At 32.5% G+C, this 14,889-nt stretch overlaps 1 protein-coding gene across 1 annotated transcript in view; it reads right to left on the bottom strand.

Moving 5' to 3' along the window:
- ZDHHC17 (zinc finger DHHC-type palmitoyltransferase 17) overlaps positions 1-14,889 on the bottom strand; it is an 82,676-nt gene that overhangs the window by 27,486 nt on the left and 40,301 nt on the right. Inside the window, exons 6-8 of the mRNA XM_033117091.1 lie at positions 10,956-11,020; positions 10,138-10,300; positions 3,390-3,515 (exon numbers count right to left, since the gene is read on the bottom strand). Of these exons, the coding sequence (XP_032972982.1) occupies positions 3,390-3,515; positions 10,138-10,300; positions 10,956-11,020 (354 nt within the window). The remainder of the gene's footprint in view (positions 1-3,389; positions 3,516-10,137; positions 10,301-10,955; positions 11,021-14,889) is intronic.

Genomic DNA, 14,889 nt, shown 5'->3' with positions numbered 1-14,889 from the left:
ACATTATATAAATATAACTTATCACAATGTACCGGTGTCTTCATTTACCAATTCTAGTGAAGTGTGAAAAACTTACCTCCCTTTATGTCCCTCTATCCTCCCTATTTATGTTATAAATTGTCTCAAATATAGTCTCTACATACATTTAGAGCCACATCAGATAGTATTATAATTTTTGCTTCAACTGTCAAGCAAAATTTGGAAGACATATGAAAAGGAAAATCTACGGTATTTACTCATAATTTTGCTTACCATGATTTTATGTTCCAAGATTCTTTCTTTTATCATTTCTTTTCTGTTTAGAGAACTTCGTTTAGCCATTGTTTTAAGATAGGTCTGCTAGTAACAGATTTTCTTAGTTCTCCTGTGTCTGAGAATGTGTTGATTTCTCCTTCATTCCTGAAAGATGTTTTACTAGGTATGGGATTCTGGGTTGACAGTTCTTTCCATTCAGCACTTGGAAAATGTGCCAGTTCCTTCTGGGCTCTTTGGTTTCTCGTGAGAAATCCATTGTTATTTGAATTGTTTTACCCCCGTTAGTAAGCGGATTTCAAGATTTTTATTTTTTCTAAAAGTTTGACTATGAGGTGTTTGGTGAGGATTGCTTTTAGTTTATTCTGTTCAGGGTCCATTCTACTTCTAATCTGTAGTTTCGTCTTCTTCCAAATTTGGGGATTTTTTTGGCCATAGTATCTTTGAGTTCTTTTTCAGCCTCACCCGCTTTCTCTTCTTCTGGGACTCCAAATATATTAGTGATAGACATTCTTTTATAACGATAGGTCCCTGAGGCTCTGTTCATTTTTTTTCCAGTTTATTTCCTTTTGTTGTTCAAACTGGGTAATTCTTATTGTTCCATCTCCAAGGTCATTGATTCTTTCCTCTGTCCCCTCTATTATGCTGTTGAGCCCATTCATTGAGATTTTTATTTTAGTTACTGTAATTTTCAGTTTCAACATTTCCTTTTGGTTCTTTTTTTATATTCTATTTCTATAATCCTATTTCTTTGCTGAGACTCTATTTTTCATTCAGAATTACTCAGTGAAGACTTTTTATGACGGCTGCTTTAAAATATTTTCCCAGATAATTCTAACATCTGTGCCACATTGTTGGCATCTATTGATTCTCTTTTCATTGTTTCAGATCTTCTTGGTTCTTTGAATCATGAGTGATTTTTATTTGAAACCTGGAATCTGAGGTATTGTGAGACACAGGATGTTATTTAAACCTTTTCCTTTAGACAGATTCCTCTTATGTAGCTTGGCAGGGGGAAGGGAGTAAGGCATCTACTCATTACTACCAGGTGGGGTGAAGGCCAGGATCCCAACTTAGCGTCCACTAACACCTGAAGATGGGGTTCCTCTTTACTATTGGGCAAAGGTGGGACTTCCACTATACCTCTACTGATACCTCCCTGGCTCAGGCGGGTTAGGAGTGCCTCCTTACTGTTTTCTATGTGGTCTCCACTGATACAGCCGGGGATGGAATCTCATTAACAGCCAATGGAGATGAAAGTCCCAACTCTAGTAGGCCTTCTCTGACACCACCCCTGGGGGAAGGTGAAACTCCTCATAAGGGTAGAAGTCTAGGCTGGTGTGAATCAGGGTGGGGATGCAGGTTTTTCTACAGTGTTTGGCTATAGCAGAATGTTATTTTCTAAAAGTTTCTATTTTGCTAAGCTGCCTTTTTTGTGATCCTTTGGCTAGAGAGCAGGCTTTTGTTGCGGACTTTCTCTTTCTGCACCCATTTCTGATTCTGGGTTGTTGGCTTTGTCAGCTCCTCTTCTGGGATATACAAGGCAAAAAAAAAACAAAAAAAAAAACAAAAAAAAAAAGAAGAAGAAGAAAACACAGGAAACTCAACACCATGTCATTCTTTGGGTCCTGAGCTCCCTAGCCATTCTGCTGCCTTCTTCTCTCCATCTTCCAGAGTCTTCTTACATTTGTTTTGTATGTAATGTCCAGGTTTTTTAGTTGTACTTAGCGGGGAGGAATAAGGAAAAACACATCCACTCTATCTTCCCAGATTAATTTTCAGATAATCAATAAGGAAGATACGTGAGATTTCCACTGTTAACAAAAGGGATCGTGGGTTTTTAAATGTGGAGAAATACTAATTTGGAGATTTCCATCTCACTTCTTATTAAGCAAGTAACACTTATTGAACCATAAATCTGCCTGTATAAAATTTTCTCACCTTAAAAATCCAAGATCTTTTAACACAGTTTTCTGAAATCAAGATTCCCCCCATATCTAATTGTCTTATTAGCACTGTCCAAAAAATTTTTTTTTCTTTTGGGATGACTTGTTTATAGCAAATACTATTGAGTCCTAGATGCCACTGTTTTGTTTTGTTTTAAATCTAGAACATACTTCATAGACTAGCAAATCAAGTCACGGTCATGATTTAAATTTTTCCAATGTGAGATGGAAAGAGAAAAACAATCTACGTAATTACAAATACTTGATTTCACAAAGCCCCCAACCATCATATATTTTTATCTACTAGCCAAAAAAACAAGAACAAAACAAAAAACACAACACTTGACTTCTGAACTGATCACAATATACAAATGTTAATAAAACTGTTCTAAACTTTTTAATGAAGCTCTTTTGAAAGTCAGTCATATCCAAACACATAATCCTGATATGTAGTTCATTATTGCTACAAGAAAATAACTTTATATGTTAATGAACATCTAGAATTTACAAGTCATTTTTATCTGACAATATATTTTTTAAAAACTTTTGAATATTTACACTAAACAAAATGAAAGAGCATAAAGATTATGGGACTTTTGTTACAAGCCTAATTACTATGAGAGATTAGCCATTTTTCACTCCGTGGAGCAAAACTGCTCTAAATCCTGGAGGATAGAGCAACATCAAGGTAAATAAGTAATAAACCATTTTTATATCATATATGTTTCCTCTCTAAAAAGAGTTACAACATATCACAAAAGAATGGAAAGCTTAAATTAATTAGAGCTAGAGTTGTGAGTAGTTTTAAAAGATATGTATTAGGACTAAGATTTTTCACAATTGATTACCATATTAACAAATGCACTTAAACAGGAAAAACTTTTATTTTCTATTACTTAACAAAGGCCAGCTGAATCAATGAACTAAATGGATGTTAGCAGACTATGGAGATTTAAACAATTTCACACACACCCTTCTTAATTATCAGATAACACAAATAGGCCATTGACCAAATAAGCAGGGCCCCAAGAAACTTTGCTATCTACCTTCATTTTATCCTGGGTGAAATATATTTTAAAAATGACACTGGCCAATGCCAAAATTATAGGCTGTAAATACTCACAAGAAAGTATGTTTATGAATCTTACTTAAAAAGACTATGTATTTGAAAATCTTCAGTCATGAATTTACCTTATCAGCTTTCAGCTTTCTAAGGAAAGATGGATTATCATATCCCTTTGCTTGCCTTGCCTCTTGCAAATGGTTGATCATCCACACATTTTTTCTCTGCTTTGCTAAATCAAGTGCCGACTCACCCTGATGATATATAAATAGAAGAAATTCACATTAAAAATAAAATAAAAAGTAGAATATTTTAGTTACTAACTTTTAAAGCATGTCCATAAAAATAAATTGACTGCACTATTAGTTCATTAATACTGTCTTTATGCTGGGCAAAGTCAATTACTAAAATAATCTAAATTCATGACATGTTATTTATTATGGTTTTCCATTCAAGGTACAATCAGAAAATGTATTTACTCATATAGATTATATTTTTGCTTGCATTTTGACTCATATTAGAGAGTAAATCAAAAAGTAGGCATTTTAGCACCTGCTGGATCAGAGGCTATCACGAACTTTATCAGTTATTTCATATTATCTATAAGGGTTTCATTAGTAATAGTTATAATGATTACCTACATAATGCCACCTATAATACCAAATTACCAGAAATCTTTCAGTTTAATTTCAGTGATGGCGAAAGTCTGAATTAGAGAATAGAGAAGGAAAAATAAAAGTCAATTTCTACTTCTACTGTTGTCCTGGCATTTTTGATCACCTTAAATTCATTCACCCATCCAGAAATTTCCGAACAGAATAAGAGCAGTTACAAAAAAAAAAAAAAAAAGTGAAAATCAAGTTATGGACTTGTAGCTCCCTTTTATCTCAAGAAAAAGAATACCAAAGAATTTAAGTGAACAGAACTAAAACGTTTTAAAGAAACAAGAGAAAGTATCTCTAATTCTAGATTTATGCTTCTTTTTGCCTTTATTAATTTACAGTCTTATTCCTCATTTAAATTAGTCAGGCACCTACATATCTATTCTATTTAATATCTCCACTATTTATCTATTTCGTTAAAGAGAAAATAACAGTTTCCCCAAAATTACAAGAATATATGAATGAATATTCCAATTATTTAAAAAAAATACTGAAATTTTATTTTAAAACACTGGATGAAAATAAAGGAATAGAGTCTTGGGGTGCCGTACTTAGAGGGATGATGTATCAAGTATGGAGTACAGTTTATTTTTTAAAGAAACTGAAAAATAAAAAGAAGCAAACAAAATAAAAATAAAACACACCACTACCACCAATAGCAACAACTATTAAATTGGCACAAAAGTAATCGCGGTTTTTGCAATTATTTTTAACCTTTTAAACCACAATTAGTTTTGCACCAACCTAATATTAACAACACAACAATTAACAGCAAAAAGCTCAACCAATCCTTTAATAAAAAGGTTAATAGTATTTAATAAGAATGGGCTAATCTAGGTAGGAGGGTCTTCCACAAATAGGGATATTTACTTCAAAATATCTTACCTATTCAAAGATTCTATCACCTAAATTGTCTGAACCAACTAATTAATCCAAACTATAAAGATTACCTGAATAAAAGCAATCCCTTGAGTAACAACTCCCAGAGAATATCCTGCAGTTGCCTCGGTCCAGCTGAGCATCCCTTCCACTAGAGGGCCATGTGACACCTAAGGATTGCCTAGACAAAAAGATGGAGGGAGCTTTAAGAAATCTTTCAACTACTCCTCTAGTCATCTGACTATACTTTTGTAGAGTTCTTTTATTCAGCTGGTAAAATAAACAAGCAATTAATTTAAAGAACTGTACTAAAAATCAGGGTTCTGAATCAAGTCTATATTTGATTACTCCATGTGTTAGCCAAAATAGTACATGATAATGACAACAGGAATAACAATAAGAATCATGGAGTATTTATGGACTATGTAACTGGTAAAAAAAGAAATCCTTCAAAAATTTTGGTGAGATAAACATTATAGAAGGTGGAGGATGGAAGATCATATTTTGCCTAAGTAAGGTAGAATTCCATTATTAAAACTACGGAAAATTCTTCCTTGGAGACCATCTAGGTCAGGTGCTTAAGAGGTAATGAAAACTATTTTCTGAAAACAGTTTCTTATCTCATTTCAAGAAACTATATAAGACATTTCCAATATGTTAATTAACAAAGCTCCGTAATTTTACCTTCTGCACAAGCTAAAAATTCTGTCATTTGATAAGTGTAGAAAGAAAAAATTACAAATGGTTGGGTATCACTCAGAGATTAACTGTTCCCACAAAACTAAATTCATCTATTTCTCTGTACAACGGAAAACTTGTGCAAGAAGGGAAAATATTATTTTTTAAAAATTCACAAATGAGATGCTACCATAAAAAGCATAACTATATACGTCATTTAAAAAAAAATTTTTAGTACCCCAAATTATCCCCTCCCGCCAATGTTATTACTTAAAATTCAAATTTATTCTATGTACCTATTATCTAGGGCCATGGTTCTTAAATTCTTTTGATTCATATCTGATGAAAGCCATTGACCCTCTTCCTTAAGTGCTGAAACATGAAAATTTTTAATATCAATTTCAGAGGTCCATGGACCCACCCACCCCTTAACCAAAATCCACCGGTGGGTCCCAGATTAAGAACATCTAATCTAAGGTAGATAGCCATTCATTATTCTTTTAAGGATCAAGATAGCCATTTTAAAGTTACCTACCATTTAATATCGTCTCCAAAATAACTTGTCTTGTTTTCATAAAAAAGTCATTTGTTTACACATTAAAAGAATTGAATTTCTTACTCAAATAACTAATTTACAAGGGTAAATAGTTAATATAAAGACAGATTTCTAAGAAAAGTAAGCTTCACCCTATTTAGAAAATAGCCATTTTAGAAGAACTATGATCAACTAATAGCTATATAATTATTATAACAAAGTACAATGTTTCATATTCTTTGAAGAATGTAACTTTTACTAGCTGTTAAAGCCATATCCAGATTTGTAGGCTACATATTTTTGTTATAATTCATGATTAGCACCAGACTCTCTTAAGACTTTTTTAAATGAAAAAGTATACAGGTATAAATCAACTTTAAATTTGTCAAATTCCCAGACAAAGAATCTCGGCTTTTTTTTTTTTAATTAATAAATTTTTCCCTTTCAAAATTTGCAGCAATTTAAGTTTATTTAATTAGCTTGGCATTCCCCATACCTAAAAGGCACCACCTCAAATTACGTATGACTAAAACAGAACTAATTCCTATCACCTTCACCCCAAAAAAGTTCTTTTCCTGCAGTTTTACCACCTCAATATATATATCACAAGATTTTCAGTTTTTTCAAACCAAAACCTAAGCCATCAATGTTGTTTTCTTTCACCCTCATATATAATCTACCTTTTCATTTCTGCTCTTACCTATCCTTTCCAATCTATTCATTTCTCACCATCTCTACTCCCACAATCATCTACTAAACTAAATCATCACTTGCCTGACTTACAGCAATAGCCTAACTGACCTTCATCCATCCCCCCCATTTTCTTAAATTTTTAATGTATTCTCCATACAACCACCAAAGTAATCTTTTAAAAATATTTAAAACACAAAGATTATATAAGCAGCCTAACTCCTTATCGTGGCCTTGCGTTATCTGGCACCTGCTTCTTCCAATTGACTTCACCCACCCCTTGCTACCTGCTCTCAGTCCAGGTGTTATTTCTGACCATCTAATATGGCAAGCCTATTCCTGGCTTTTTCCTTATCCCTGGGCCTTGCACTTGCAGGTTTCTCTACACGGCAAGTTTTTTCCCACATGTCACTGCATTATTGTTCCCTTCTCATCAGACAAGTCTCAAAGCAAATGTCATCATCTCAGAGGTATTCACAAACCACTCTTACATGATGTGGCCCACCCAGCCCTCGCCACTCTACCACATTTGACTGTGTGTGTGTACATACTTGTGTTAAATTTCCTAGTGTCTATTTCCTTAATACAATGTAAATTCCGAGAGAACAGGTACTTATCTGCCTTAAATACTGTGAATTCTCAGCACTGAACATTATTTAATGAATGAATAAATGATTTTCATTAGAATGTGGTGACTATAGCATCTTAGGAATGCTAGATTCCAGGAGAAAAAGGCATCTGATACTTATTTCAGTCTTTTAATTAAAGAAAAAGTACATTTTAAAACAAAACTCTACTTTTTCACCAGTGTAGATAAAAAGATTGTTTATACTCTGAGAGTGTAAGTGTTCCCTGAGCAGCTGAAGCAACTTTTAGACTTTATTTTCTTTAAAAATAATGTCATTGCAGAAGCTACCAGGGAATTACATTTAAAATAACTTATTTTCTATCAACAGATAACCCTGATTATATGTGTCACATAAAATTAAAACATTCATGAAAAGAGACAGGAAAAAACACATTAATTTAAATAAAAGTTCTACAGGCACAATAGATATTCACACGAACTGTACTTGTTAAGAGGGCTGCATTCCAGCTTATCCTATCTTGGTACCAAACAATTAACATGTCTGAACCTACAAAACATTAAAAATATAAAACCACTTTAGTCTTTTCAAATATCTCTACTCTTACCATTACCTTTCTGTTGAAATTCATTATAGATTTCTTTTTTTACTAAGACTAATCAAAAATTTATGCAATGGTTAACGTGGAGTGCAAGTGTTCACTACTATTTGAAAAAACATTAAATTTACAAACCGCACCTCAAATACTTAAAGATCATGATCAAAGAGCAGTTATCTAAAATTTTATATGAATATAAAAGATGTTTTCAAATGCTCAAAAAATATACACTATTAGTTTCAAACTCCAATATTGTGTAGTCATCTTGTCATAATTCTTAGGTATTACTGCAATTTTAATACCATGTTTCCCTGAAAATAAGACCTAGCCAGACAATCAGCTCTAATGCGTCTTTTGGAGCAAAAATTAATATAAGACCCGGTATTATATTATATTATATTATATTATATTATATTATATTATACTATATTATATTATATTACATAAGACCCTGTCTTATATTATAGTAAAATAAGACCAGGTCTTGTATTAATTTTTGCTCCAAAAGACGCATTAGAGCTGATTGTCCGGCTAGGTCTTATTTTCGGGGAAACATGGTATACTGATATAGCTCTTGGCAGAGTCTATGGAGACACACTATTTGCCATAGTGAAACTGGTTCTATCTTTTCAATACTATAACACTAAATATCTTGAAATGTATTCCTGGAGCATGATCATTTTAGGAATGGCTGGTAGCAAAAAAAAAACAAAAAAAAAACAAACAAAAAAAAAAAAAAAACACTGTAAAGCAATTCAGGTTATAAAATGTAGGTGTTCCCACTAACTTTTTCTTATGGGAATATTGGTCAGATTTAGTGAAACTCCTCCTTCCTTATCCTTTAGGCCTTAGGCCCTAATTTACTAATTACAGTGTTATGAACTTTTCAGAGCTTCCTATTTAAAGACGCTTGGAGAAACAAAAATTTCTCTCTATAATTTCAGAAGTAGAGAGGTATACTACTACCAGAGTCATGAAAACTAAGTGTTAAAGTTTAAGACTACACAAATCTTCTTCATTCATTCAGTCAACAAACACTTAAGAGTGCCCATCATGTGTCAGGCACGATGGCCATTCTGATCACTTTGGGTAAAGATACGACTTGAAATGAAGAAGACAAAGAGAGAGAAAATATATGGTTTTCTCAATTTCTTAAGTTTCAGAAAGATATATATTTACTTTCAACCAAATAGTTTTAATTAGACTCACTTCTAAATTCTGTTTATAATCTTAACTAAATTTAAGGCTTCTTACAACTAGTCTAAGCTATTTATTTTAGTAGTTTTACCTTTGCTTTTTAGAGAAAGAACTGTTCGTTGAAACATAAACAGATGCCTTGATCCAGCAGGAGATAACCAACTTTTTGATTACCATTTCAGATTATTATTTGGCTTGAACCCTTTTCATATTTAATTAGCATTTATCCCTTAGAAATTAAAAAAAAAAACATGACTCAGAAAATCCTATGGTTCATAGCCAAAATTAAAGAACATCTATCATTGGCACAAAGTCATTTAAGAATGTACATTAGTAAAAGATGATGTTTAAAATTTTAAAGTCATTTCACAGAAAGAATCTGTTGTGAAAGATATGGTAGATCCTTAAGCTTTGAAAATGAGAATGGTTACCCAAATTTTAAGACTACCAATAGAATATTCTTGTAGGTATACATAAAATATCTACAAATTTCTACATGTTCAGAGTGTAAATATTAATTGTGCTTTGCTCTTAGATAATTTTGTATGGTTTTCCTGGATTAGTCCAGCATTTGGAGGATAGGGGTTCTCCTCAAGCATCATAGAAGTGTTTATCAAATTTAAAAGTCATAACCTTTTAAAAAAAGACACTAAATGACGTCGTTGAAAAATGACTGAAAGTTATTATGCATAATATGGTTTAACTACAAATTTGTGATTCTCTGTAATGATCTTAAAGAAACCAGAAAACTATTCCCTTCAGGTATAAAAATACAGAATATACCATTTAATTTCCAAAAGTAAAAATTCACTAATGAAAAGGCCACCAAAATCTGAAAATTACTTCAATACTAAAAGTTGAAAGTAAATAAACCAGAGTCTTTCAAAACAAATTCTTTCATGGAAGCAAAAGGTTGAGCTTAGATAAGTAGTTTCCTTCCATCATTGATAGTCTATGGAAAAAACAAAACAAAAACCCTACGTTTTATTGAGCTATTCACATCTTAGTAACCACATTTCACATAGTATAATCAATATAGTATACTTTTACCTTGATGTTCTGGGCATCGACGTTAGCTCCAGCTTCCAGAAGAAGACTAATGACTGTGGTATTCCCTGCTAGCACTGCCCAATGCAAAGCAGTGTTTTTGTGATACTTGTCACCAAGGTTAACTGAAACATTGAATGTTAAAAGCAATCTAGTTGGATCCACACTGAAAAGGAAAAAAAAAAACACAACAACAACAACCCTAATTTCAATTATAGAAATCATTACAGATACTAAACTGATTGTGGTTGTATTTGCATTCCAGCTTGGAACACTTCTATTCTAACCTATACTCAACAACTTTATAAACACTAATGAGACAACATTTAAATATGAAGTATTAAGTATGTACAACACCATATAAAGTAATAGTGTTCCAAAAGAAAGCATACTTGTTCCTGATATTTGCTTTTTTTGATCTTGGGATAAATGGTATTAGTATCTATATAATTAAATAATTATATTTTAAAATTTAAATCTGGATTGTTCCAAAAGTAATTAAGGCAACTTACTAATTAATATATTAAACCTGTCAATATGCAAATCACATGACAAAATTAGCTGCTTTTTAAAAAAAGATAACATCTTCCATTTTTGGAAAGTGTTGAATGAAAACAGGTTAAGGAAACTACAATTAACAAGGTAAAGGTAAGCATAGAGACTCAAACAACCAAAAAGGTAATTTATGTTATATACTATGTACTTGTAACAAAATTTTAAATATCAGTAAGTATAACATTAACTGTTTTCTCTCATCACTTATTTTACATTTTATTATGTTGCAAATGATATGAATTAAGTATTTTATAATGATTACATACCTATGTGTTCTATAAGCTGCCCACATTAAAGGTGTCATTCCATTCTGATCCATCATATCTACATCCTGAGGGAAAAAAAAAAGCCAAATAGTAAAAATTTCTAAGTTCCTATCAAATTTACTTGAAAAACATCTAATTTACACATCAAAGGAGAAGCAAATATACTACTACTCAATCACGGGTAATTTATGAAACTTTTTCTTACTTAGCTTTAAAATAAAACTATTGTCACTAAATATTTTAATTAATGTGTACATAAATATTTAATTGACGTATGTATTAGATATTTAATTAACATATATTTAGTTTTCCCTTTTAAGATACATCAATCAGCCTTTCCATGTTTTGCATTTGAAGACCTTGACCTGTTCTTCATCTTTTAGACACAAAGGATACATGAAATAATTTGAGACTCTGAAAAACTTATTGATGATAGTAATTCACGATAGGAGGGAATAATGAAACCCTGTTTATTCCTGGGCATTTCAATACATAGAATAAAAGACCTATATTTCTAACAAACTCAAAAGAGTTTATTATTTACTTTTCATTTTATCATTAGGCATGGACATTTTTAGAATCAAATATTCTGCAATTTAAGGTGAAAAAGAAATGTGATAAAGCAATTCTCTGCCTTACTCCCCATTATTTTCACCTTTTTAGTTCATTACTTTGGTATTACGTCTTAAAAATAAGATGCTCGAATTGCTACTATTTTGATTTTTTAATTGTAGGCATTATCTTCTGAGACTCCTCAGTAGGCAGAACGAGAATTTCTCTTTCCTTTCCCTGCCGCATCACAAGTATGCATCTTTCCTCTCAACTGATCTATTGTAATTGGGATTCTAAAATATGTGACATTTACATTACTATAAATATGAATACTATTCCCAGGAAAATCATGTAGTAAACCAGGGCTACTTCTCCAACTTTTTGCCTTCCTTCACACTGTCATTTTTCCCCATTTTGCTTAGGTGTTTTTTTGTTTTGGTTTGGTTTTTGAGCAAATTAGAATTAAAACTACCACTTACTCAACCAAAACTCTTCTCCAGTTATTTAAATCTACTGGTACTTTCAAGACCTTCTGATGTACAAAGATTCTATCAGTTTCACTTCCCTAAAATTCTCTCTGCTAATGCACTCCAATCTGGACTTATTATCCTATAAGCCTGAGGCATCTGTTTCATTAACTACAACAGGAGTTCTTTGGGGATCAAAAATTATATTATTAATAAATTCATATATTCTCAGTACCCAGCAGAGTGTATGATCAAAACCCATTCATTAAAGGATAAGACATGTTTATCCATCTATTCTTCTAGGCTTGGGAAAGGTATAGGCTTTAGAAAAAGACAGACGTGGTCTTGAATTCCTAGCTCCATCACTTAATAGCTATTAAGACTGGCAAAATGACTTTAATTCTGAGCTTCATGTTCATCAGCTAAAAATATAAATACAAATAATGGCTTCATATAAGACCCCTGTGATAATTAAATGGAATAATGTGTGTAAAGCACCGAGTCCAAATCTTCGAACATGACAGACATTCAATAAATATTAAGTTTTTACATCTTCTCTCCCCAGTTCCTGGATTACAATAAACCAGCAGTTCTAATCCAAATTGTGTTATCTAATGTATCAGTCAGTGGTGAGAGGACAGAGTTATAGTGAGTACACTGTAAATAAAACACTCTATATCTCTGCAGCAGTTTTCTGTGAGCCACTATTACTGTGGGAATATGTCTCAAATGTGAACATTATCCATGTGTATTGCGGCAGAATAAAAGCTGAGAACCACATTAGACAAACCAGAACACACATCTAGACATCATTAGCCCCTCCCTCATGAATACTGTATTTGAATGTTATGCCTTATCCATTACAAATTTCTGGATTTAAGTGTTGTTCGGAACATCTTAGGTAACCTCACAATATTTCCAATACTATACATGTTGATTTTCTTTTCAAATAAAAATCTTTTTAAAAAAAATCTTCTGAAAAAAAATGACAAGCTTGTTTCTTACTTGAGAGTTTAGTACTGTAACTTACTTTACTTCCTTCACTGTCCTGTTTTCAAGAAAGCTGACCTAAATCTGATGCCCAGTTAAAACAAATATGTAAATTCTATGTTGAAGTTTATTCTTCCTTCTTTGTTGTTTTTTTATATCTTTTTTAAAAAGTGATGGTATTAAAAATATCAGTAAATAAAATTAAAAAGGTAAAATTATGCCATATCGTTAGAGTACTAAAAAAAGAAAAATGAAATTCAACCTTTTCACTCTTTGGGTAGGGATTTAAAACTTGGTACTTCTTTTCCACGTTCAGCCTGGACGTATGGGTATTCTCTACTAGAAAGAATTAACAAGCCCAGATCAAAACCTTATAGGAATTCCATGATCAACAGGGCTCCATAACTTAGCATTTCCCCCTTTTTCTCCTGAAAGTCATCCAAAAGAATTGGTAGTGAACACTAAATTATTTAATAGTATAACTAAAATGAAACAATTGTGAAGAATAGAATGACAAACTGAATGGAAATGTTATATGCCCTAAGAATGTAAAATTGATGGAATTAACAAAAAATGGCGGGGGAGTTGTAAAAAACAGTATGATGAATGCCTAATCTGTAATCGTTATAAGTCAAAGAATGTTCAAGTTGAAAAATCAAGTAACAGAAATGTAGTTCTATTTATCAGAACAAAGTTAATACTACAAAAAAATATTGACTAAAGTCAGTGTTGGTGAAAAGACAGGGAAGAGAAAGAATAAAAATATACTTATTTTATTATTGCTTATAGTTGGGAACTGATCAGAGTAAGATTTGAATGAACATCTGACTGAAATGAGAGAACTGCGTAACAATCTGAGGAAGGGATTTACCGAACAGAAGAAACAGCAAGCAAAAAGGCCCTAGACAATGGTATATCACAGCTGCTCAAGAACCAGCCAGACGGGAGGTTAAAGCAGAGTGTGTGAGGGGGAGATGACAGAAGATAAGCTGGAGAGGTATATCTAGGGCTAGAGCACACACGGCTCTACAAGCCAGAGGACTTTGAACCTCATTCAAAGTATGATGTAATGCACATTAGAAGGGTGTGTTTTACAATACAGTAGAGTATACATGGAAAAAATTCTGGAAAAATATATACTAAACTGTTAAAGGAAGTGACCTCACTGGGGGAAGGGAGTAAGGGGAGAAGTTAGGATTTCATTTTCTAAGTCATAATCTTCTATTATATTTGAATATTTTACAGTAAGCATGTGTTACTTTTGTAAGCAGAAAAAAAATTACTCATGAAAAAGAGTAATTATTTGTCAGACATTTATTATCAGTACCGCTCATTTATTATACAAAAGGTACTGTGATGGGTAGAAATCTGTCCTTTAAGAATTTTATAGTCTACACGTAAGCCAGTTAAAAAGATTACTAAAATCATCCAAACTCCAAAATCAATAAGGTAACAAAAAGACCATGAAGACTCAAAAATTTACACCACTTCTTCTATCTAGTTAAAAACGGAAAGGAAAAAAGTAAATACATATTGTAAACTTCTATCTGCAATACAGAAGGTCACTAAAGATGCTGTCAAGTGCTACAGCACCATCTATGGCTTCAGCCACCAGTCTAGAAGAAACTGCGGGAGAACAAGGATAATAATTCCCTTGTGGTAGTTGGTTTCCAAGAGGGCCACTAATCAACTTCACCTCCTGGTATCCAAGCCCTTGTGTTCTCACGGTGAACATGGTCTAGCACTGTTACTTCCTTTAACTGAAAGAATGGAGAAATGCTGCCGTGCCAGTTCAAGACCTAAGACTTAAAAGAAGGCAGAACAGCTTCTGCTTTTGTTCTTTTGGGAGCTGAGCCACCGTGTAAGAAGTCCTCTCCCCCTACTGGAGAGACTACATGGAGGGGTATTGTGAAGAAGTTCTGAGA

The sequence above is a fragment of the Rhinolophus ferrumequinum genome, chromosome 10, assembly GCF_004115265.2.
Source record: "Rhinolophus ferrumequinum isolate MPI-CBG mRhiFer1 chromosome 10, mRhiFer1_v1.p, whole genome shotgun sequence".
Lineage (NCBI taxonomy): Eukaryota > Metazoa > Chordata > Mammalia > Chiroptera > Rhinolophidae > Rhinolophus > Rhinolophus ferrumequinum.
Note: the sequence above shows the minus strand (reverse complement) of the source record. Positions and strands in the feature narration are given on the sequence as shown.